This window comes from Triturus cristatus, chromosome 8 (genome assembly GCF_964204655.1).
Source record: "Triturus cristatus chromosome 8, aTriCri1.1, whole genome shotgun sequence".
Classification (NCBI taxonomy): domain Eukaryota; kingdom Metazoa; phylum Chordata; class Amphibia; order Caudata; family Salamandridae; genus Triturus; species Triturus cristatus.
The window spans coordinates 277502041-277528004 of NC_140591.1; the positions used below are offsets into that span (position 1 = coordinate 277502041).

The window sequence follows — 25964 nt, forward strand, 5'->3', positions numbered from 1 at the left end:
TGGGATTTCCTCCGGGATTTCTCATGTGGATTATATTGCTGTACAATCGGCCCTGTGCCTCATTGCTGCTAAACAGAGAACGCTCCCCAGCCTTCTGCATCACCAGAGGCACGCGGCAGGGGTGCCCCCTTTCACCCCTCCTATTCGCGATAGCCATGGAACCGTTGGCAGCCATGCTGCGTCAACACCATAAGCAATATGCGTTAGACTATCCCACAAGGCCCGTTTTAATTTCGCTACACGCGTATGATATTACGTTATATGTGCAAGATACTGCTGAAGGATTAAATGCCATGATACGCGAAATAATAACATTTGGGGCCTTCTCTGGAATTACCATCAATTGGGGCAAATCCCAAGTCATGCCACTCACGAACTGTACCACTCCATTTCAAATGGACTACCCGCTGCTGTGGAGCGATAATGAGGTCCGATATCTGGGAATCACTATCGCCAGGGACAAGTAAGAACTATTGCGAGCTAACTATGGGGTGGCTCTCGCTAGGGTAGAAGACCTGATCAATAGGTGGATAGCTCTTCCTCTCGCTCTAGCAGGCCGGATAGCCTTAATGAACATGGTCATCATGCCCAAATTTCTTTATATTTGTTCACAAATATCCCTTTCCCCCCTGGACGCCCTTTTTTCACTAGGCTGAAGAGTCAACTCATCCGTCTTGAGTGGGGCGGGAAACAACCTTGGATTAAATGGTGCACTCTCACGTTGCCATTTGCTCAGGGTGGGTTTGAAGCGCCTGAATGCAGAACAATGTCATACATTCACCCCAGTACAAAGATCTGGGTCTAAATCCATCGGTTTTTTTGCTCACCATGCCATTCCAGTTTGAACCCAGCCATATGCAAATCAGTCTTGACCCTGTGCCCCATGGGAACAGTCCATCCCGAACTGCCAAGCCAGCTCCTGCCTGGACTGGAAACAAGCATCCGTGTCCCGCATATATAGAGCCTCCGTAGGTGCGGGAACACACAATACTCTGAAAGCAAAACAGGGGTGGGAAGCGGAATTAGGATATCCTATTACGGAGCAAGCCTGGGTGTACAGCTGCCAACAAACTGAACGCATTACTGCTAGCAGCAGGTTCAGAATTATTCATTATAAATACCTCCACAGAATGTACTACACCCCGGTAAGGTTGCACAGACTCCAATTACGAGACAGCAACAGATGTGACCACTGTAAGCGGGAGGGGGCGGGTTTTCCGCACGTAGCGTGGGAATGTAGGTCCATAGCGCAATACTGGTCTGAAGTGGGGACGGCCCTGGGAGACATGATAGAAGGGCAGCTCGATCTAACACCAGAAATGGGTCTTCCGGGATACCTCCCAGGACACAAAGGTTGTGTTAAAAGATATCTGGTGATAAGCCTACTTGTGGCCAAACGCAAAACTGCCTGCAGATGGGGGAGGAGCAGGGCACCCAAATTCAAGGAATGGTTGCATGACCTTACTTATTGTCAGGAGCAAAACAATATTTACACTGAGTTGCTACCCCTTCGTTCACGACCCTGTGATGTCTGGGAACCACTTACTAAATATCTGATTAGAGAAGCTGCAACTGATACGGGAGATGGTGCTGCTCCATCGCAAACCAACCACCAAATCGAGAGCGATGGGCCGCACGATCAGGAGATTGACCACTAATGGGACTGCTGTGACATTCTGTCTACCACTCATGCTTATACCGACTGCTGTATGTTGGGTCCTGTGTATTCAAACTCGATCTATGTACTGTACTGATGTAGTCACACACTGCCAAAGTAATGCCTGCCGCACACTGTAATTGTTTTGTTGTTGTACCGAAAAATGCCAATAAACAGAGTTTAAAAATAAGTCTAAAAATGGATTAAGAGTCTTAAGGGAGATTTCAAATGAATATGGATGGATAGAATTGTTGCTGAGATCAGTGCATCTGTCAGTTGTACATGATGTAGTTTCTGTATAAGGCATATGACTTTATGTTAAATAATAACATCATATTCATTTGGTTGATTAAGTTCAAAATTAATTCTCACAAAAGAAGTGGTATACTGAATTCAAAATGTGTTTATTGATGACTACCTATTGAGTTTTTCCAGCTTTTCATCATGAGGGGGACTTGTCTAGTTAAGCAGCATATTTTTTTCTGCAGATCCCTCATCAGTTCATAGAACAGAAAAGAATGACATTGGTGTAGAAATTCAATATTATATACCACTTGTCATGAAACATTTATGCCCGGCATCTTGGTTTCATAAATCCAACATGGATCAAATTGCAAAACATCTATTGGAGTTTAGTTGTTGACACACCCTAAATATTGGATGGTTATTGCATGTCTATAAGGACAATATTTTATTTAGTTTTCTTATCGAGGTTTGCTATTTTGGGTTGTATGCAGTGTAAAACTTTGTTCCAAGATCCATTTAACTGAAGGATAATTACAAGGCTAATGCACTGGAGTATTTCTAGATGCTTCATTCCCTTAGAAGTAGCAACTACTGGAAGGATGAAAACTATGGGAACAGTGCGGTAGGAGATTTATATCGTTCCAGCTGCAGTGCCAAAGGGAGAGTGTTCCAGGCCTTAGCACCCAGGGTAATCAGCCTGCATCCACTCTAGGAGAGAAGTAACAAGACCGTGGTGGAGCAAACTTAACCAGTTGGATCTTAATATTCTATTAGTGTTGAGAAGTAGTACTTTTTCTTTTAGGTAAAGAGAGGTGGTGCCTAGGTAACAGGTAAGTAATAGACTGAAACCTTTTAACATAACTCTGTCTATCACCCATAAACAATCAGGTTTCGTTCTCTCAGACAAAACCTGACTAGGTAATTATGATGGATATTTCTACCTGCAGATTCCTCACTTGAACAATCCCCAGGTGTCAGACTGGAACCAGAAACTTCAAAGCAACAGAGTCGTTAGTAAAGGCTGCTAGACTACAACTGCATCGGAATTGTTGTCAATCGGTGCACCCAGGCCATAAAGCACCCTCCTTGGCATATCAACTTGAGTTCTCTTTTTTCCGCTCCTTCAATGTGGATCTGGAGCTTAGTATCTGTGAGGTAATTTTCTTCTCAGAATTTAATTTCTGCGATACCATGTCTCTCCCTAAGAAATCTGGCTTTAAGCCATGTAGGGAGTGTGAGGGGCAGATGTCCATCATGGACCCCAATATCGATTGATTATGGTGTTTGGGGTACAATCACCAGTCTTGTCACTCATGCCGTTCTGTGACTCCTGAAGCCATCAAGGAATGCTAGGCCAAGCTCTTTATGGCCATGGCAAGGGATGAACATCGTTATTGAAAACGTTCTTGTCATTGCATTCGCCTTCATCTTCCTAATGTAAGAAGAAGAGAAAGTATAGGTGGAAAGAGAAGAAATGTTCCCAAGGTAAGTCACCTAGATTCTATCCCTTTCCTACAGGATCTTTGCCGTTGGAGCCTGAGGTCGTTCTACTAATGCCAAGAGATCCTCTGTGCAGATTTGGTTCCTCCCATTAACCCTTCTCCTGACAGGCCTCCACATTAAGAACCTTTGGCGTGACAGCCTTCCCTTCAATAGCCTTCGGCGCCATCTAATCCGGCTTTCCAGAAGTCTGGATCGGATCCAGCAGCTTTCTTGAATACTAGGTTTTCCATTTTCTCCAAAGTGTCGATGCCATCCGGCACACCTTTGGGCCCGGATTCCTCAATACACATGCTGCTGTTCCTACTCTTTTGACTGATGTTGTTCAGCACTACTCCATCAGCTCCCGCCTACCATTTCATTCTGGCTTTTCGCTTCTCATCACCCCAACAGTGCCGCTTCCACCTTCACTTCCACCCCATTACCAGATGCGACTCCAATGGCGCAGCAGTCCAACATCGAGCCTCAGATATATTCTCAGCAGGAGGCTCAGTGACTGATAGAAGAGGAAGCTTATAGATCTCTTATTCACAAGATATTTGGGACAGATTTGATGCCATAAATCTTTAATCCTATCCTGTCCAAGATAATGACGCTGTAGAATTTCAAGTCATCTCCTCAACCAGTAGCCTAGATACCTCCCCTGATCTGGCAGTGGAATTTTCCACAGGACCACCTACTCCCGAGGTTGTCTCATTGCATAAAATTGGACTGAAGGCAGCAGAGGTTCTGGAGCTACAATTGCCTACTACTAAGGTGAAGGCTAACGTCCTCACTGAGATTCGCCTGCCGCCTTCAGCCTCTACAGAATGCCTTATCCTCTATAACAAGGTATTGTTGGAACCCATCATGGTGGCTTGGGAGAAGCCCTCCTCTGCCCCAGTAGTCAACCAGCTGCTGGCCCACCAGTATCGTCCTGCCCCTGAGACCCGGCATTCCTTTCCATGCACCCATCACCGGAGGGCTTAGTCATTCAGGGGTCTGGTTTGGGAGCCCAGTCAGGTGTTTTATTTCATACAGCCCTGTTGGACAGTGAATCGAAGCCCCTAGGAGCATAGGGCAAGAAGGTTTTTTTCTGCAGGGATTATGGCCTTCAAGACCTTTGAACACTAACTGCCTGCTCACACGTTATCACCATGCACTATGGGACATGACTGGGGGTGAGTGCTTGCAATGTTCAACACTCCGTCCATCATTTCCTTTGGTTTTTGCTTTGTTCGCCATAAGTTGGCAGGGTATGCTCAGACGTGAGTCCCTTGCTCACTTTGCCACTGGATTCAAGCAAGCCTGGCTGAAGACGGCTGAAATGCCAGAAACCGGTCCTAGGAAGCTTGTTTCCGGTCCAGGGAAGACATGGCTTGGCAGTTCGGGCTGGACTGTTCCCATGAGGCACAGGGTCAGACTGATTTGCATATGGCCATGTCTGAACTGGGGTGGCAGAGTGGGCTAAAGAATGGTGATGGATTAAACCCAGATCAGTTGACTGGGGGTGAGTGCTTGCAATGTTCAACACTCCGTCCATCATTTCCTTTGGTTTTTGCTTTGTTCGCCATAAGTTGGCAGGGTATGCTCAGACGTGAGTCCCTTGCTCACTTTGCCACTGGATTCAAGCAAGCCTGGCTGAAGACGGCTGAAATGCCAGAAACCGGTCCTAGGAAGCTTGTTTCCGGTCCAGGGAAGACATGGCTTGGCAGTTCGGGCTGGACTGTTCCCATGAGGCACAGGGTCAGACTGATTTGCATATGGCCATGTCTGAACTGGGGTGGCAGAGTGGGCTAAAGAATGGTGATGGATTAAACCCAGATCAGTTGACTGGGGGTGAGTGCTTGCAATGTTCAACACTCCGTCCATCATTTCCTTTGGTTTTTGCCAAATGATTCTTCCACATGTCCCATCAGATATGAACGAACATTCCCAGAAACTTATAGCAGATATACAAAATACATCCCAGCACATAATTAAATCTGGGCTTGATACGGCAGACTCTGCAGCACAAGTTTTGGGTATCCCAGTCACACTAAGACGCCATGCTTGGCTTCAGACATCCAGCTTCTCACCTGATGGTTGGGCCAGTGTAATTGATCTTCCCTTTGATGATACCCAGCTCTGTGGGGGAAGTGCCTTGATGAAAACAAAGCAAACCTGTCACACAGGATGGATTTTACTCCCCCTCCGGCCATGACTACAGTAGTTACGGATGCCTCCATCCTAAGGTGGGGGGCGCATCTATAGGTTCTGAAGATCAGGGGCCTCCAGTATACAGAGGAGAAGGTACTTCACATCAACCTGCTAGATTTGTGGGCAGTTCAGCTTGTAGTCAAAGCCTTCCTCCCTTCCATCGTTGGTCTGTCTGTCCAGATGTTGACGGACAACACAACTGCGATATGGACAATGGTGTGGATTCTTTGCAGGCCAAGCTATTCCAAGTGATGCAATTTGCGCTTTCAGTAGTTCCGATGAAATGTGCCATTGGCACTATGTAGGACTGTCTTCCTCTGTCTGCAAGATCAGCCATCCCTTTTAAGTCCCCTGTTATCAAGCATTTTCTTAACGGCCTGATTAACCTTGTTTCTCCCACTCCATTTGTGGTTCATCAATGGGACTTGAATTTGGTTCTCACATTTTTAATGGGCTCTCCGTGTGAGCCCTAGCACAGTTATACCCTTCACATGTTGACACTCAAAATGGTATGTTCGAGGCATATGAGCTACAGATTACACACTTTTGCATAGATCGCCATCTGGTGTTGGGCCCGGGTGTTTGCAGTTTGTTTTTCCTCTTGGAAAGTCTTTGGAAGTCACGAGGTCGGTGACTCCTCCTTTGGTTCGTATTGCGCATGGGCTTCGGCTCCATCCTCAGATTGTTTTTTTCCGCCATCGGGCTCGGATGTAATACTTCGCGCTCCGGTTCCGAACTTTTCCAGTTCAACGATCGACGCAAAATCCTCGTTCATCGAGATTCTTCAGATAACAAATCATCTTAATCACCTTCTCTTCGACACTTCCAGTCGTCGACGGCGGCCTTCGAGCCTATCCCGGCTCCGGTCTCGGCTGATGGAAAGAACTCCCTTCAAGAAGTGCCCTCGATGTGGGTCCAAATTCCCCCACACCGATCTTCATGAGGTGTGCAACCTCTGCCTCTCCCCTGAACACGAGGCTCGAGACTGTCCCGCCTGCAAGTCTTTTAGATCGAAAAAGACTATTCGAGATTGAAGGGCCAGACGCAACATGGCGCACTCCTCGACCTCCGCTCCAGTCGACATCTTCGGGGACGACGTCGAAGCTCCGGGACAGCAGCACACCGAAGAAGACGACGACGACCTCGTCAGTGCTTCCGCAGCCGATGACTCAGATGTTGAGGACATCACCCCGGCGCAGAGGGTCGTGAGTACTATACCCCCTCCCACACCCGCGCCGACACCCAAAAAGGCTTCGGTCACGCCTTCGCCTTCGAGTCTAGGCAAGACCAAGGACACTGCTTCTAACACCCCACTTCGGGCCCGGTAAAGAAGCCTAATAAGCCTTCCGGCAGCTCGGGCTCGAGCCAGCCTACCAGCGGTGCCGAAGAACACCCTTCGGCACCGAAGTAAAAATCGGCCTCCACCTCCACACCGAGCTCAGCACCAAAGCCCTCGGTGTCGAAACCAGGCCTCTCGGTGCCGACCAAACATCATAAGGCCCTCGGCGCCGACACTCCCGTGCCGAAGCCCCTCTCGGCACCGAACAAAAAATCGGAGGTTCCAAAAAAGCACGGCACAGACAAGCCTAAAAAGCCCTCGGCCCTGAAAACCTCGGCGCCGACCGAACAACCAGTATCGCAAGAACTATTCACACCGGATCCTCTGCAAAAGACACTTACCAAGGATCCAAAAATTGGACATTTGACGCTGTCTTCAAAAAAGAGACATTTGGACAGACCAGCTCCACCTCCACCTCCAAAGAGGAAGGACTGTGCTACCTCCCCTTTCAGAGAGCCTTCCCCACCTCCTCCACCCTCTCCACCTCCACCTTTTCCACCCCTGCCTCATTGCTCTCCGACCCCGTCTCTGATCAAGGGGACCCTTACTACGATCCAGCAGATGTGCCACAAGACCCCACCCCTACTGGATCCCCAGACCCATGGGATGATTATAACAATCCAGACATCCCAGATGTCCCACAGGAAGACCTTTATCCATCCAGGCCATCCCCACCAGAAGACTCGTTAGGTTTTCACCACCTACTACAGAGGGCGGCACATTATCACGGGGTAGAGCTACATACTGACCCAGTAGAGGAAGATTTCCTCCTAGATACCTTTGATACTGCACATAGGTCTACTGCTATACTACCTATGCTAAAAGGGGTAATCAAACATGCACCAGAGGTTTTTAAAGACCCAGTCAGGGCTAGGGTCCTAAACCCACGTATACAGAAAAAATATAAAGCCGCCCCCACAGATCCCGCCTACATTAAAGGCCCTGCACCACTGGATTCCTTAGTGGTATCTACAGCTAGGAAGAGATCAAATTCTCAGGCGTCAGGCGAAGCACCACCACCTGACAAAGAGTCCAAGCTCCTAGACGCGTCAGGGAAGCGCACTGCGTCACAAGCCGCCAATATATGGCTTATCGCCAACACTCAAGCGCTATTGGCCCGCTACAATAGAGCGCATTATGATGAGCTAGATACCATCATGCACCATCTCCCTGAAAAATACAAAAATAGGGCTAATGAATTGATTCAAGAGGGAAAAACCATAACTAATACCTCTATACGCTGTGCCCTAGATGCGGCAGACACAGCCTCCAGGGCCATAAACACCAGTGTCCTCCGTCGCCACGCCTGGCTAAGAGTTTCAGGTTTTAAATCTGAGGTACAAGCCTCCATATTAAACCACCCATTTGATCAACAACATTTATTTGGTCCAAAGGTTGATGAGGCCCTCGAGAAGATGAAGAAAGACACTGATACGGCGAAATCCATGGGAGCCCTACAGTCACACACTCCTAGGCGCTCCTTTCGCCGCTCTTTCTTTCGGGGCATGGGTAGAGGCTACTCCTCAGATAGCGCATCCACGTCCTACAAATCCCCTCCTCACTCCACCTTCACAAGGGGTTATCAAAGAAGCGGCTACAGAGGCAATAATAATAAAGGCAGAGGCAAAACAAATACCGCCCGCTCTGCCACACCGCCTACCCAATGACTTTCCCCCGCTCCCTCCAGACCATCCCACTCCGGTCGGGGGCAGACTACAAAATTTCCTTCACGTCTGGGAGACCATCACCTCAGACAGATGGGTAATCAAAATTATTCATTCAGGGTACTGACTAGAATTAACATCTACCCCCCAAACATTCCACCCAGGCAACGCCCAATGTCACAAGAACATGCCACGTTATTAAAACAGGAAGTAATCTCCCTCCTGCAAAAACAAGCCATAGAGCAAGTCCCCATCAATCAGCAAAATTTAGGGGTCTACTCCCTGTACTTTCTGATTCCAAAAAGAGACGAGACTCTACGACCTATTCTAGATCTCAGGCCTCTAAACACTTACATACATTCAGACCATTTTCACATGGTAAACCTTCACTCCTCTCCCAGAACGACTTTCTCACCACACTGGACTTGAAAGACGCATACTTTCACATTCCAGTACACCATGCTCACAGAAAGTACCTCAGATTTGTAGTGGACGGGCAACACTACCAGTTCAAGGTGCTCCCGTTCGGGGTCACAACAGCACCAAGGGTATTCACCAAGTGCCTAGCAGTAGTGGCGGCACACCTCAGAAGACAGCACATTCACGTCTTCCCATATTTGGACGACTGGCTAATAAAAGCCACGTCCTACAACCAATGTCTGCACCACACCGCCGCTACAATCCAACTACTTCACCAGCTAGGTTTCACGGTGAACCACCAAAAGTCCCACCTGATACCATCACACACAAAGCAATACCTCGGTGCCACCATAGACACCTCAAAAGCCATAGCCTATCCCAATCCTGCCAGGATTGCAAACATACAGGCTCTGCGTCAAAAATTCATACTTCAACACTCTCTCCCAGCAAGAGTGTTTATGCAACTGATAGGGATGATGACCTCTTGCATTTTCATAGTGCCTCATGCAAGACTCCAGATGCGTCCACTCCAAGAGTGCTTAGCGCGCCAGTGGAACCAGGCCCAGGGGCAACTGACAGATCTGGTGTTGGTGGACGGTCGCACCCATCGCTCTCTGCAGTGGTGGAACACCACAAACCTTTCCAAAGGTCGACCGTTCCTGGACCCGGTTCCACAAATAATCCTAACAGACGCATCGCTCTCCGGCTGGGGAGCTCATTTGTTACATCTCACAGTGCAGGGCACATGGACGCCGCAACAGAAGTTACTCCACATCAACCATTTGGAGTTACTGGCAATCTTTCTAGCCCTAAAATCCTTCCAGACGCAGATTTCAGGCAAGGCAGTCCTCATTCGCACAGACAACATGACTGCCATGTACTACATTCAAAAACAGGAGGGCACACACTCTCCACAGCTTTCTCAACTAGCACAGAGCATATGGAGATGGGCAATTCCGCAAAAAATCTTTCTCCCAACACATCCCAGGAGTCCAAAACACCATGGCAGATCTGCTCAGCAGACAAACGCAACAAATCCACGAATGGGAACTTCACCCACAGGTTCTTCACCCGTTCTTTCAGAAGTTGGGGTATCCTCAGATAGACCTCTTCGCCACCCACGAAAACAAAAAATGCCCAAGCTTCGCCGCCAGATATCCACACCCATTGTCCAAAGGCAATGCGATATGGATGAACTGGTCAGACAAATTTGCGTACGCTTTTCCACCTCTCCCACTAATTCCATTAGTGGTGCGAAAGCTACAACAGCATTCCCTCACACTCATCCTGGTAGCTCCAACATGGGCCAGACAACCGTGGTACACCACACTGCTGGAACTCTTGGTAGTGCCACACCAAAAGTTACATCTCTTACCATGCCTCCTCACCCAGAACCATGGAGAGATCAGGCACCCGGACCCAGCTCAGCTCAACCTTGCGATCTGGCTCCTGAGGTCCTAGAATTCGGATACCTTAACCTTCCCCCTGATTGCATGAATATTATCAGAGAAGCTAGACGCCCTACTACTAGGGCATGCTACGCTGCAAAGTGGAAAAGATTTGTTGTTTACTGCCATAACAACACAATCAACCCTCTAGATGTATCCATACAGCACATCATATGTTACTTGCTCCATCTACAAAGGTGTAACCTAGCATATACATCCATTTGGTTACACCTCGCAGCAATTGCTGCTTACTTACAGAACAGACAGCACCTATCACTTTTCAGGGTGCCTACCATCAAAGCCTTTATGGAAGGCCTCAAAAGAGTAATTCCACCCAGAGTACCACCATCACCTGTCTGGAACTTGATTGATTGAAAAACTTTATTCGGTAAGAGAATTACATACCATAAAAGTGTTTACACATAAAAATACATTAGCATTTATGCACGTTTCATTTTTACAGAATTAATTTGTTTGGCCTCAGCAAGTGGAAACAAGTGCAAAATGACAAGAGCAAATTTTAAAAAGATGATGTAACGTTAATTAAAAAAAAAAAAAAAATGATAAAATAGATTAAGAGAGTTGGGGCAATGTATGACAGTGCAAAAACAAACCCCCCGGTGGCAATTTTAAGATGCATAGGGGGGCTAATCCCAGTTCATCGTAGGGTATGTTTAAGTGGTTCGCAGAGAGCGTCTGTCGGTGTGTTATTTAAACAGAGATCTCCATCTAAAGGTTAGCTCTATGTCTTATACAAAATTTTAAAAACATTGCCATATTTTTTGCCAGTGACTCTGTTTCTAGCAGTTGGAGGGCCATGAAAGCTGGCCGGCACTGATTTAGGCCCAAATGTTTCAGGAAGGGGATCAGGTATAGCTTTCTTGGCTCAACGTAAAATTTGCAAAACATTATCGCGTGAATGGTAGTTTGGGGGGAGAGATCATCACAGGGGCACGGCATCAGTTGGGTACTCCAGTCGTTTTGCCCAGGGAAAGTAATTAACCGATGGAATATGTTCAGTCGCATTCTGGTGAGTAAAAATTTCTCGTAGTTGCTCAGGTTGGAGTTCAAATATGGCTCGATTTGATCTGTTATCTGTATTAAAAAGAACGGTTGGACAGAGTTTTTATTTAGTTCAAGAGCCAGGCGCAGGTCAGTTAAATGGGTTAGACAAATGTCTCGCAGCCTTTTTCTGGGGATTAATGTGTTATTTTGGGGATTTAAAAAGAGATGCTCAAGTTCTAAGTCCATTAAAAACTTTTTGACGTATGCAAGCCAAGTGATTGATGATCCGTGGTCCAAGTTCATGCAATCATTTATGAGTTCCTGGGTAAATTTTAGTTCTGGTGTCGTCCAGATACGGTGCCATAGGAGGATAGGCTGCATGCGTATCACGTCCGTGATGTATGGAAGGCCCAGTTCATTGTGAATATTAAAAGTTGAGGTGGACGATGGGACTCCCAGCAGGAATTTCATAAAGGAATTTTCTGTCTTTTGGAGTAAAGTGACGTGTGCATTTCCCCAAATCCCGGCCCCGTAGATAGCTGTGCTAAGGCCTTTTGAGTTATAAATATCTAACATTTCCTTTGATGCTCTTTTACCCAGCCTCCGAGCAAACACTTTCAGGGCCGTTGTTGCTTTTAAAAACTGCAAATTTCTACTCTCTATTGCGCTTTTCCAGGTTGATTTATTATCTATCACGACTCCTAGGTAGGGATAAGTGATGGTGTCCTCTATTTTGGTGTCGTGTAGATAGATATTTTTCTTGTTGCGTAGGTGTTTCCCTAATGCCATCACAAAGGTTTTTTTGGTGTTAATGTTTCGATCCAGTTGTTTCATAAAATCTGTATATCTGATCATGGCCCGTTGTAACTCAAGGGGGGTGCGGGCGAGTATAACTGCGTCGTCCGCATACAAGAGTGCGGGGATTGGGCGTTGTTTAATGTATGGCTGGTCCTGGCTGCCTTTTAGCAGAGCTGTTTCTAGTCCGTTAGTGTAAATGTTGAAAAGAAAGGGAGCCAGGACGCAGCCTTGCCTTACTCCCCGATCAATTGCAAATGATGATGTTAGCTGCCCCCCGATGCCATATCTTACTCTAGTAGTGGTATTCGAGTAGATTTCCCTTATATAGTTAACCAGGTTGGGGTCAATGCCCAGTTGTGTCATTACGGCCCAGAGCTTGGTGTGATCTACGCAGTCGAAAGCTGCGGATAGGTCAACGTATGCCATGTAAAGACTGCCACCCTTTACATGAACATACTTCCCTCTCAAGAGTATAAGGTTGAGGACCTGCTCTATGGTGCCTCTACCTTCCCTAAACCCAAACTGAAGGTCGGATAGGGTATTGTTTGATTCGGCCCAATTTTGTAAACGTGCTAAGAGGATTCTACCTACTACTTTGCCGAAAGAATCCAATAATGAAATGGGTCTATAGCACGTGGGGTTGTTCCTGTTACCCTTTTTAAATATGGGCACTAAGATCGAGTCAGACCAGGAGGTTGGCAGTCCTACATAACCCAGTGCGTCTAGGACGTTTAGTAACAGGGGGGCCCAGAGATTGATGTTTGATTTGTATAGGTCCATAGGGACCGCGTCAGGACCCGGGGCCTTTCCTGATCTACTAGCATTCAGGGCATTCTCAACCTCTACAAGCTCGAAGTTCATATTTGGGGGAATCATTCGGGGTGTAGATGCGTGATGATTGTGTGATTGGAGCCCGTCCGATTTTGAGAAGATTTTTGAAAAATGGGTGACCCACTCTTGTTCTGAGATGGTAGTCTCAAGTGTGCCAGTTGCTTTTGGTCCTGACAGAAAAGAGGAGTTTACAATCTCCCAGAATGTTACCGAATCTTTATTTTGGCAACTGCTATGTAAAGCAGTCCAGTGTTCTTCTTTAAGTTCTCGTTTCCTGGATGCTACTGCCTTGTTGTAATTTTGTCTGGCTGTTAAAATTTCGGAAACATTTCTTGGGGATTTTTTAAGGGCAGTCTTGAGGATTTTATGGGCTCTTGAGCATACTGAGTTGAACCACCTGAACTTGGGTTTATCCTGAGGTGTTTTCTGTGCCCGGGATTGGACTGTCAGGGCGTTCTTGACCTGTAATGTTATTAGGTCGTAGTTAGCCATAATCTCCTCGGGATTAGTTGTCTCAGTTAAACAAGCTTCAAAAGCAGGACGGGCTGCGTTAATTATAGTTTCGAGGATATCGGTGGGATTGATTTTTTACCATTTCAGTGCATAACCATTTGGACGAGACATAGAAATGAATTCTGCATGGAGTAGTGTTTCTGGGTTTTTTTTTTGAGGCAGTGGTTTGAATTGTGACTGTCAGTGGGAAGTGATCACTGAATGCACTGTCGTGGGTATGGACGTCAGTAATCAAGTTGGGGGTGATGTTCCCTACTAAGATGAAATCGATGCAAGAGGATAGGCCTCTGCCGTTGAAAGTTGGGGCAAAAGGGGTTATAGGAGTGGTGAATTCATTTGCAAAGGCCAGTTGTAAATGGGTCATGTTCTCATTCAAGACAGACCCATTTTGAGAGTGTGAAAAGTGGGGAATGTTGTTTTGTGTGTGGTCCAGGTAGCCACAGTTACCGTTTGAGGCGTTCTTACATAGTGCTGAGTTAAAGTCTCCCCCCCAGATTATTATTGGTTTCCTACCTTTAATAGAGGTTAGTTGTTTTTGTAAGGAGACACGGATTTCTTTCATAACCCCTGCAAATCTATCTTCCGGGAGATTATTATAGAAGTTAACGATTAGGATGGGTGGCATTCTGCTTATAGTAATACGTATAATCTGGTATTGTGGTTCGGCTTTAAGGGTATGGGACTCCAAAGTTGGTATTAAGTTTGTTACATATATTATTAATCCACCCTTTGCTCTCCCAGATGTAGAAGGGAGTGCTGGGCTAAAAAAAGTCTTATAGCCATTTATGTGTAAAGGAATTATTGACCATGTCTCCTGAAGAGCGATAATTTCAGATTCTTTGATGAATTTTATCCATTCTTCGTTTTGGGTCTTTGAGCGAAGGCCTGATATATTCCAAAAAGTTATTTTTAAGAGTGAGTTTTTTTTTTTTCGTTTGGTGTTTTGGTTATGTACAATAGGATTCATATTGGTACTGGTGTCACCCTCCCTATGAGGTATGACTGTCAGGGGGGAAATAGTTTCGGGAGTGTTGATCTGTTCAGCGTTGGGTATGATCCCTTGATGTTTTGTAGGTGTTAAGTGAGTTGAAGAAGGGAAAATCTGTTGTTTCCTTAGGTATGACTCGGGTTGGACAGTTGGTAGAAATAGAGAGGGGACAGTAATCGGAATTTCAGGGTTGCTCATTGATGATAACTGTCAATCTACCTCTTCTAGTGTGTTGAGCTGTTCAAATCGGTTTTGGGTAAGGATGCACCCATTCCCGTTGTGAGTATTTATTTGCTCACTTTGATAGAAATAGTCAAGTGACACCATATTAATATGATTGATTTCATGTATTGTTGTCCTATTGATTTTCAGTAAGGAGCGGACTAAACCTGGTGATCTGAAATTTACGACTATGCAGTCTCCAGAACTTTTTTTGATGGAGTCACCGATCCAGCCCACTCTCCTCACCATCAAGATCTGATTTATGTGTCTTGGGTGGAAGCAGGTATTTTTAGTGAGCCAGTGGGTGACCTTATTCCTTAACGAGGCCCATGATTCAGTGGAATCTTTTTGTAGGAAGGGGACGTTTGTGAGGACCAAAACGTATGGCCGGGCAGCTGGTGGTAAATGCAAATGATCGTTGTTAGGGATAGTAGCATAGTCTGCCCTGTTGTTTTGGCTTAAAGCTGCGTTAGAACTCGGAGATGGATCTGGTTCGGTGTTTGATCTTAAAGTTCTCTTTGTTACATGGGTCTTCATCAGTCTGGTTGTCGAATGGAAAGTAGGAGTATTTGCACTGGGATTGTTGGAGTGGTTAGTTGGAAGTAATGAGATCCGATTTAATTGTGGATTAGGGTGACTGGTTACCAGCGATGTATTAGTCGAGTTTTGTTTGGTTATGCCATCAAGTAGCATTTTAGTCAGTTGGACAAATTTATCTTCAAATACCGAAGAAAGTAAGGAGATCATTTCCCCTAGTTTAGTTTCAATGTCCTGACTAACGGCTAACTGTAATGTCTTTACGTTACTTTCCACTGATAGCTTAATTTTCTCGCCAAGGGTAAATAGTTGGTCTTGAGGGGTTTGGTCGATTTCCTCTGTTTGTATGCCTATATCACGGGTGGTTGGAGTTGGTGTGGACTTTCCCCCTTTGCAAGGCTGGCCTTTTTTGTGTGTCCCCATCCCAGTACTCGTTTGAGTTTTACCTTTCCCTCGTGTTAAGGGGCCCTTTGATTGTGATGCGTCGGCATTCAGCCGAAGTCTAGTTTGATCAGGTGAAGTTGGGGAGTGAATAAAAGAAGTATTACTGGGGGCATGTTTTTTTTTGACCTTTTTTGCAGTTTTGATCGGGATCTGTTCCGTTATTGAATTGTCCGTCGTGTATAAGGTGTCAGAGATATGCCCTGTAATATCGTTCGGCGTTAGTAATGTGTCTGTGGCACCAGAGGTCTTGGAGATGGAAATTACATCAGACGTAGGGACTATAGTGGAGATAGGTATGGAAGTCGTAGTGGGTGAGGGAGCGTTTACAATGTGTCCTAACGACGAGCGTTTTTGAAAAAGGGGCTCCATAGATAAACGGCGCTCAGTAATAGCTATCTCCTGCTCCAGGACGGAGGCAGCCCTGGTGATAAAGTGGTCTAAAGTCCTGACTGACCCCCCCACCGCAGGTTTCTTGGTGTGACTTACGCGGTTGGTCATAATGACTTAGTGATGTACGGAACCGAATAGGGCAGCTAGTTGATGGTAATCGCAAAAATTATAACAGGAGCCAATGAATTACAGACAGTAATGACTTAGCTGGCCTATGCACAGTCAATTAGGAACAGGATCGCTCCCTAAGTCGAACAATCCAGAGTGAACCCCACCCGTGCAAAAAGTGGGGATGGTAGGCACGGGTTAATGATAACAGGTCACGTATTATCAGATAGCAGCAGGGCTGTCACTTTCTGTCTCCTGAATATGCGCTCAACCAGTGTCCGCAGTAATAGTGTGATTTCTTTACACCAAACTTCTTACTGACATTTGGCAGGTAGACGTTAATAATAGTGTCGTTTTACAGTACCTCCAGGCCAATGACAAGGGACGTGGCTCTGCTCTGCTTCTTCCTGCCTCTGACGGCCACAGACGGCCCGCCCTCTGCCCGGGCTCAGCCCGGCGACGCCCACGCGCGTCCCGCGACGCGGGGGGAGCCTCGGTTGAAGTAGCGCCTCCGGGCGCGCTTTCTGCCGGATGTGGGCGGGTCTCGGGTTGGATGCTGGGGGCTGTAGTCCTCCTCAACAGCGGCCTCGGTTAAGCAGGAGGCGGCGAGGGAGACTACCAGCGGCTGTGCAGGAGGTACCGGGGATTCTACCCCTTAGCCCAGGAGCCTGGTAAGGTCTGCTGCGTGGCGCTGCGTGGTCTTTAGGGCTATAAATCAGAGTGCGGTCCCCCCGCTCCACCGGGGGAGCCTCGGTTGAAGTAGCGCCTCCGGGCGCGCTTTCCGCCGGATGTGGGCGGGTCTCGGGTTGGATGCTGGGGGCTGTAGTCCTCCTCAACAGCGGCCTCGGTTAAGCAGGAGGCGGCGAGGGAGACTACCAGCGGCTGTGCAGGAGGTACCGGGGATTCTACCCCTTAGCCCAGGAGCCTGGTAAGGTCTGCTGCGTGGCGCTGCGTGGTCTTTAGGGCTATAAATCAGAGTGCGGTCCCCCCGCTCCACCGGGGGAGCCTCGGTTGAAGTAGCGCCTCCGGGCGCGCTTTCCGCCGGATGTGGGCGGGTCTCGGGTTGGATGCTGGGGGCTGTAGTCCTCCTCAACAGCGGCCTCGGTTAAGCAGGAGGCGGCGAGGGAGACTACCAGCGGCTGTGCAGGAGGTACCGGGGATTCTACCCCTTAGCCCAGGAGCCTGGTAAGGTCTGCTGCGTGGCGCTGCGTGGTCTTTAGGGCTATAAATCAGAGTGCGGTCCCCCCGCTCCACCGGGGGAGCCTCGGTTGAAGTAGCGCCTCCGGGCGCGCTTTCCGCCGGATGTGGGCGGGTCTCGGGTTGGATGCTGGGGGCTGTAGTCCTCCTCAACAGCGGCCTTGGTTAAGCAGGAGGCGGCGAGGGAGACTACCAGCGGCTGTGCAGGAGGTACCGGGGATTCTACCCCTTAGCCCAGGAGCCTGGTAAGGTCTGCTGCGTGGCGCTGCGTGGTCTTTAGAGCTATAAATCAGAGTGCGGTCCCCCCGCTCCACCGGGGGAGCCTCGGTTGAAGTAGCGCCTCCGGGCGCGCTTTCTGCCGGATGTGGGCGGGTCTCGGGTTGGATGCTGGGGGCTGTAGTCCTCCTCAACAGCGGCCTCGGTTAAGCAGGAGGCGGCGAGGGAGACTACCAGCGGCTGTGCAGGAGGTACCGGGGATTCTACCCCTTAGCCCAGGAGCCTGGTAAGGTCTGCTGCGTGGCGCTGCGTGGTCTTTAGGGCTATAAATCAGAGTGCGGTGTCTGGAACTTAAATATAGTTCTCACAAGGCTAATGGGACCGCCTTTCGAACCTTTGCATAAATGTGAGCTGCAATTTCTCACATGGAAAACAGCTTTTCTAGTGGCCATCACTTCCCTTAGAAGGGTTAGTGAAATACAAGCGCTCACTATACAAGAACCTTTTCTCCAGCTGCATCAGGACAAGGTTGTACTCCGCACCAACCCAAAATTCCTACCCAAAGTCATTTCTCCCTTCCATCTGAACCAATCGGTAGAATTACCGTTTTTTTTCTCACAACCTCAAACTGTTGCGGAAAGGGCTCTACACACACTGGATGTTAAAAGGGCCTTACTTTACTATATCCAAAGAACACAACCTTTCAGAAAAACCAAACAGCTATTTGTCTCTTTCTCTCCACCACATAAAGGCAACCCTATTTCTAAATCGGGGATAGCTAGGTGGATTGTAAAATGCATACAGATTTGCTACCACAAAGCAAAACGAACGCTATCTGTTCCCCCTAAAGCCCACTCTACAAGGAAGATAGGGGCTTCTATGGCTTTTCTAGGGAACATACCATTAGATGACATCTGCAAAGCAGCGACATGGTCAACACCGCTCACTTTCACAAAACATTACTGTGTAGATGTGCAAACCAAGCAACAAGCTAGTGTGGGCCAGGATGTACTAAAAACACTGTTCCAAACCACTGCAACGGATGCCGGTGGTCGCCGCTAGGGTTGGGTACTGCTATATAGTCTATGCAAAAGTGTGTAATCTGCAGCTCATATGCCTCGAACGGAATATGCTACTTACCAGTATGCATCTGTTCTTGGCATGTAGAGCTGCAGATATACACACGCCCACCCACCTCCCCGGCTACCTGTATCCGTTCCAGTCTATCTTATTTAGATACAACACACATGGGTTTCTTTACTGTTATTACTACGCTCCATCTTACCCTGCTGGCGAAAAACAATCTGAGGATGGAGCCGAAGCCCATGCGCAATACGAACCAAAGGAGGAGTCACCGACCTCGTGACTTCCAAAGACTTTCCAAGAGGAAAAACAAACTGCAAACATCCGGGTCCAACACCAGATGGCGAGCTATGCAAAAGTGTGTAGATCTGCAGCTCTACATGCCAAGAACAGATGCATACTGGTAAGTAGCATATTCCTTGTGGTTGCCATCACATCTGCTTGAAGAACCATAGCTGTCATCCTCCATTCCTGACCCTCTTTCCAGACAAGTTGGTGTTGCAAACCAGGGCTGCTTTCTTTCCTAAGGTTATCACTCCTTTCTACCTTGCCCAATTCATTACCCTTCTAGCCCCGCACCCCCCTCCTCATCATACACCTGGTCTACGTCATCTGCGGGGGTAGGGTATTGCTGTAGAATTTGTTCTAGAGGTGAGGTATCTGCCGGTAGAATTATCCGTCAGAAGAAAAAGTTACTTACCTGTAGTAATGATCTTTCTGGTGGTTACTCGGTCTACCTGCAGATTCCTACCGACCCACCTTCCTTCCCATTTGATGAATGACTATTAGGGGAAGTTAATAAGATCCTATCTCTAATTTTTCATTGGTACTGCAATTTATCATTTATGTCAGTATACCTTCTCTCCTCAAAGGCTTGAAAAGAACGGAAGGAAACGGATGTTGATACACTGGGGGCAGGCTTTATATGGAGTCAATGACACTCCCTGACCTCACTTCTATCGGTGACTTTGTTGCTTTGAAGTTTCCCGGTCTAGTCTAACTCCTGAGGATTCCTCTACAGATAAGGAATCTACAGGTAGATAGAGTATCTAGCAGAAAGATTGCTACTGCAGAAAAGTCACCTTTTTCTACTTAATCATTGTATGGGTAAACATTTCCACTGTTAATTTGATATGACCAGATATGTAAATTTCCCATATACTCAATTTTTTTCTGGGTAGATATTTTACTAACTGTTAATTATTGGAATTCCTCCATGGAAATTCATACATGGAATCCACAAACAAAGTTTTCACAAAACCAATTAAGTACTAAGGATGCATCACACGGTCTTTTTAACATATTAATATTTCATTTTATATTCCTGGGGTCTAGAGCATCCGCAATGTTAATATCTTTCTCCATTCTCATCTACTTCTTTCAGGATGTATGAGTGTTTTTTTTATGTAGATTGAGTAGATCTCACTAGAATATGACCTGTTTGGATTATCAGCAGTTGTGAGCTCTCTTAATACAGTTAAAGATCATTGTTTAATCATGAAGAAACAACCTTTAACAATATGAAGATGTTTTGAATAAAGATTATTAATGTTGTCACTTGAAACTTATAATGAAATTGTATGTGTCCTCCTAGCATGTAACATATTTTTTCTGCTTTTAAACTAGACTGGTAAGTTATGGTATGCCTGCCTTAGTGAGTTAGAAGGGTATACTTATTATGTTTGCAGTACTGTAAACCTCATGTGTTTATTATTTGTGTTGTACTTTAGATGTTGTGAAAAAACTATGGAAGTCATGAGAAATTCCCAGGAAGCTTTGCTCACAATTGTTGAGGTAAATATCAGTTTGTATATCATAAATAAAACAAAGGGACTTTGCTCCGTTTTCAGATCACTACACAAATTGCAGAGCTGAAATATTGTAGTTTGAAGGCAATGCAGTAATGATTATATTGTAGCAGTTTAAGCCTGTGATCGTCTCATGGCCCATCTGGTCGTGCAGAATTGAACCTTGGAGTGGTGCACAATATTCTTTTTGGGCAGGTTTGTATGACTTCTACATATCTGTGACCATGAGAGAGGGCATTAAGAAAGGAATGTATTTCTGTGTGTATCTCTGAATCAGTTCTGACAGTTGTAACACTTTGTCGTAAGTTACCTTATTCTGTTGTGCCTTAGTTCCAAAATTGTGACCACTTATGAATGCAAGATCAACACAGATCTAATTTGAACAGATATTGCAGATCGATTGTAAGTGTCCATTTTTACAAGCACTGATTAAAAAAAAGTATTGAATATGTGCAAAACTGTGTTCCTATATATATATATATATATATATATATCGATGTGAAATTAATAAGAATACATTTCACATAGATGCGCATAATATGTCCCCCATGTGCGCACGGTGCGCCACGCGCATTGTGCGCACACGGCCCATCCCGCATAACGTGGACACGCGGTGCGCACAGCGCACCGCGTGACCACCGTGCGTGTACGGCACTAACTGCGTAAATTGGGCGCGCGGTTCCGTGCGCACCGTGCGCGCACGGAACGAACTGCGTTAACTGGGCGCGCACGCCACGAATGGCGTAAAGTAACTTAGCATTTAAAAAACCGGACAAATTCACTGAAAAAACCATAGGTTTCACACACGTTATAGTTAGGAATTAGCATTTAAAAAACCTTGCAAATTCACTGAAAAAACCATAGGTTTCACACATGTTATAGTTAGCAGTACATTTCACTCGTAAAAAACCAATGAAATTCCCCCGTTATAGTTAGTGCAGGCAACTATAACTCACGCGACCGCAATCTTCTGCTGATGACATATGTGTCTTTATGAAAAAAAAATATTTGTAATATATGTATAGCTAAAATTTAATGGAAGAAGACATGGGCAAATAAGTGTCTAAATACAGTATTAGCATCAGCAGAGGATTGCGGTCGCGTGAGTTATAGTTGCCTGCACTAACTATAACGGGGGAATTTCATTGGTTTTTTACGAGTGAAATGTACAGCTAACTATAACATGTGTGAAACCTATGGTTTTTTCAGTGAATATATATATATATATTACTTCCACTCCTTTAACTTGCACTCGTTCCCGCTGCAGATAGGAGCCCAGACCGCGATTAGGTGCTTCAAAAGAATCTTTATTCGTCCGCTCTCAGGTATTTACACAGCCATTACACGTTTCGAGCCCGTGGGCCCTTGATCACATGACGCTAGCAGCACTCACACCTGGGCATTTTAAACATCTTTTTCAAAGGTGCATTTTTTTCATTTTTAAAGTGACAAGGTGCTTTGTGGAGTTACCAATGGTATAGTGCAATGTAATGGTAATAGACATAGAAGATGCATTTGTATCTCCTGTTTTCGACATCAATAAATAAATATCGCAGTAATAATATTTAAAATTAAGTTCGCTATTTACAATAAATATATAAATAAATATATAAATATAATTCAATATATATAAAATTGTATAAAAGGAAAAAGCTTTTAATAGAATGACATCTAAAAGCAGCCAATACTTAATTGATGCGAAAAATTTTTGCTGAAGCATATTGATATATTCAATAGTAATTCTTGTTGTTGTGACATAGTGTCTTAGTTTTGCTCGGTATTGGCGATTCGGCTTGCAAAATTAGTATTTTCAGAGAGCCCAATTGTGTCAAAAAATAGAGATGTTATTTGCTAAAACCAACATTGCATGAAAATAAAATCAGTAACGTTTAGCGTGTAAAAAGTGTCTAGTGCTTGTTGTGTTTATTTTTCTTACCTTGTCCCTACCCAAAACGTGTGACAGTGATAAATTGCAGAGAGGCAGTTTGCAGATAGCTTCTATATGGAATATTATATAGATATTTAGTCATTTGCACATTAGTGATAAAAATGGATTTAATAGACGCATAAAATGGGACTGTTGGGTCTATAAACAAGTATATAGATCCTCCGTACTATTTAGGCCTACAGGTTGTTTGCTGTCCAGTTGTAGGATGTATCTAGTTTCTAGTAGTCTTAGGGCTTTCTCCCTATTGCCTCCTCTTTTGTTGTGTGGCACATTGTCAATCAAAAAGTATTTTAAGCCTTTGGGATCTCCATTGTGGGATTCTTCAAAGTGACGTGCCACGGGGTATGTGTGATCTTTGTTCTTAATGGCTCTCATGTGTTGAAGTATTCGTTTGTGGCCTTGGAGAACTGTACTTCCAACATATTGAAGGCCACAAGGACACTCCAGCACGTAGATCACATATTCTGTTTTGCATGTCAGAAATCTGTGTATGGGGAATTCTTTGTCACTAAAGGGTGTTCTGTAGGACCGTTTATTTTCTCCATGTTGACATGCTTTACATACCATACATTTGAAAAAACCAGTGCGTTGCTCTAACCAGGTGGTTTTTTTGCATACAAAAGGGTCATTGTGGACTAACTCTTTTCTCATCGAGGGTCCTTTGCTGTATGTGATTGTTGGTTTATTCGCTAGAAAATGGCCAATAATGGGATCACCTAGTATGAGTGGCCAGTTGTCTTTAATGATTTTACTGATGGCCCTCGATTGTTTGCTGTATTCCATTATAAATCGGAATATTTCCGTATTGACAGCAGTTTCTTTGGTGGGACTAACATTAATGATGTTATTGTCAGTCTGTGTTGTCAAAAGACTATCCCTACTGATTTCACTGCATCTTTTTATGGCCATGTCTATTGTTTTTTTAGAATAGCCCCTCTCAAGAAATCGTTTGGTGCTTGCCACCTGGGCACTGTAAAAATCATTTTCATTGCTACTTATAGGTTTCAATCTAAGCATCTCCCCATATGGTATACTCTGTATAAGATGTCGAGGGTGAGAGCTGGTGGCATGTAGTATGGCATTTCCCGCCGTTTTCTTTGCGGTAAAGTTTAGTGGCAATTGACCCATCTTTTATATATACCTCAACATCAAGGAATTCCGCCCTATGATCACTGATGTTGGCTGTGAATTCCAGATTTAGGTTGTTGGAATTAAGTTTATTGACGAACCTCTCTGCCTCTGACTGGGTCCCCTGCCAGACGATAAAGAGGTCGTCAATATATATAAGCCAAAGTTTGACATGTGTGTTCATAATTTGTTCATGTTCTTTGAGGAAGACCAACTCCTCCCACCAGCCCATGTGTAGACATGCATAGCTGGGGGAGAAGCTGGCCCCCATCGCAACGCCCCGTAGTTGTTGGTATAATGTGTTTCTATACATGAAAATATTGTTATTAAGACAGAACTCAGTCATGTCCTTGAGCATTTTGTTATGATTTGAACATTGTGAGGGTCTTTGTTTGAGGTAATGTAGTAGTGCCCTGATGCCGTCTTGATGATTGATAGACGTATAGAGTGAGGAGACATCTAAAGTAATTAATAAGTAATCAAAATTCCAACGGAAATCTTTGATTTTGGATAGAAAGTCACCCGTATCACGAATATATGATGGTAACTGCTGTACAAAGTTTTGGAGAAAAAAGTCTACATATTTGGATGTTCGTTCTAACAGGCTGTTCCTCGCCGAGATGATGGGTCTCCCTGGTGGATTCGTGGGATCCTTATGTATTTTGGGAATGAAGTATATAATTGGAGTTGTTGGATGATCATTGCGGAGATATAGGTATTCATCTTGTGTAAGCAGTCCTGCATTTTTCCAGGTAATCAGCTTCATCCTGTAAGTGTTGTAGGTGTTTCTCAGGGTTAAGTGATCACTTTTGCGATAGCATACTTTGTCTTGTAGTTGTTTCATAGCTTCCTCATTGTAATCAGATTTTTTCCATAGGACTAGATTGCCCCCCTTATCTGAATTTCGAATGACAACATCAGAATTATTTTTTAATTTGTTCATCAGTGCATGATATTGAATCTCTGTCTTATTTTTCTTAGTTCTGGCAATTCTTTGTGTCCTATGATTGAGTTTTTTTATTTGACCAACCACATGTTCATGGAAGATTTCGATTCCATCACGAGGCATAATAGGATTAAAAGTTGAAGTAGGTTTAAATCCCGTTTTGATCATTTGTATTTCTTTGATAGTTGGCACTTGACGTTCTATCTCATATTGTGTTGATGTCATATTTTCATCGACCAAAGCTTGCATTGTGTTGAGCATGGATAAATCAGCATTGGTTTCATCAATAGATGGTGATTTTGATGGCCCAGATATTTGTTGTAGATTATCTTCTGTCTCTGATGTTTTCTGTGACATGAAGTGTTTTTTCAATTTCAGTTTTCGTATACTGCGATAGATATCCATGCGTGTTGAAGCATAGTCAAAAGTACTCTCAGGGCAATAGGACAGTCCTAGCGACAATAATTGTTCTTCAGCTTTGGTCAAATCAATATTGGCCAAATTGATTATTGTTGGACTTATTGCCGGTTTTGTCGTCTCCAATTTCTGCAGGTCATCCCCCTCTTTCTGGGAGCGTTTGTGTTTTGCTGTTCGCCTCTCTCTGCGTTTGATGGTTGGTGTTTTCCATAAGCATTTACTTGGTTTCTGGGGCGCAGTGTTTCTCTGCGTTCTCTGCATAAAAAATCCACTTCATCAACCAGAGAGATTTGTGTGTGTGCTTGTCTCATAGCGCGTCCGCCAACTTCAGGTTCCGATTCACTTTCTATGGCGGAGCTGAGATCCGAATTGGAGAAAGTTGCTGTTCTGTTAGCGCTTATTTCTACATTTGCTTGTGTTGTGCCATATTTAGATGCCTTGATAGAGTCGAATTTTTTTGCAAATGTGAAGATGCGACCGCATTCATAATCCATGCGGTCTCTGTGGAACTTGAATGCCTTTCTTTCGCGGATGATTTCCTCTTCTTTTTTCAGTCTTTTTGTCATATCCTCTTTTAATTTGTTTAATTCTTCATTTTGTCCCATTGTGTTAAGTTCTCCATTCAGTAAAACAATTTCTTCTTGTAATTTTATGCGGTCCTTTTCCGCATACTTTACCAAAATCATGACTAATTTTCTGGAAGAGTCTAAGTTGGTCTCAGCCCACTCCCTCATCATTTCAGGGTCGGGGTTCTCATAACTGGGAGCTGTTAAAATCCGTAGGCCTCTTGGTATTCTCCCAACATCCAGATAACGCTGCAATGACTTTGCCTCCCACCATTTACTTTGTTCTGATTTCATCTTCTTCTCCAAGATTTTTACTTTATCTTTCAAGCTGGTATTTTTGATGCTGTCAGTTGCATTCTGGGAGATT

The 25964-nt window shown here is 45.2% G+C and overlaps 1 protein-coding gene across 1 annotated transcript in view; it reads left to right on the plus strand.

Moving 5' to 3' along the window:
• The window catches only part of ATM (ATM serine/threonine kinase), a 1586045-nt gene that overhangs the window by 1508251 nt on the left and 51830 nt on the right, over positions 1 to 25964 (plus strand). Inside the window, exon 61 of the mRNA XM_085621514.1 lies at positions 20515 to 20578. Within this exon, the coding sequence (XP_085477640.1) occupies positions 20515 to 20578 (64 nt within the window). The remainder of the gene's footprint in view (positions 1 to 20514; positions 20579 to 25964) is intronic.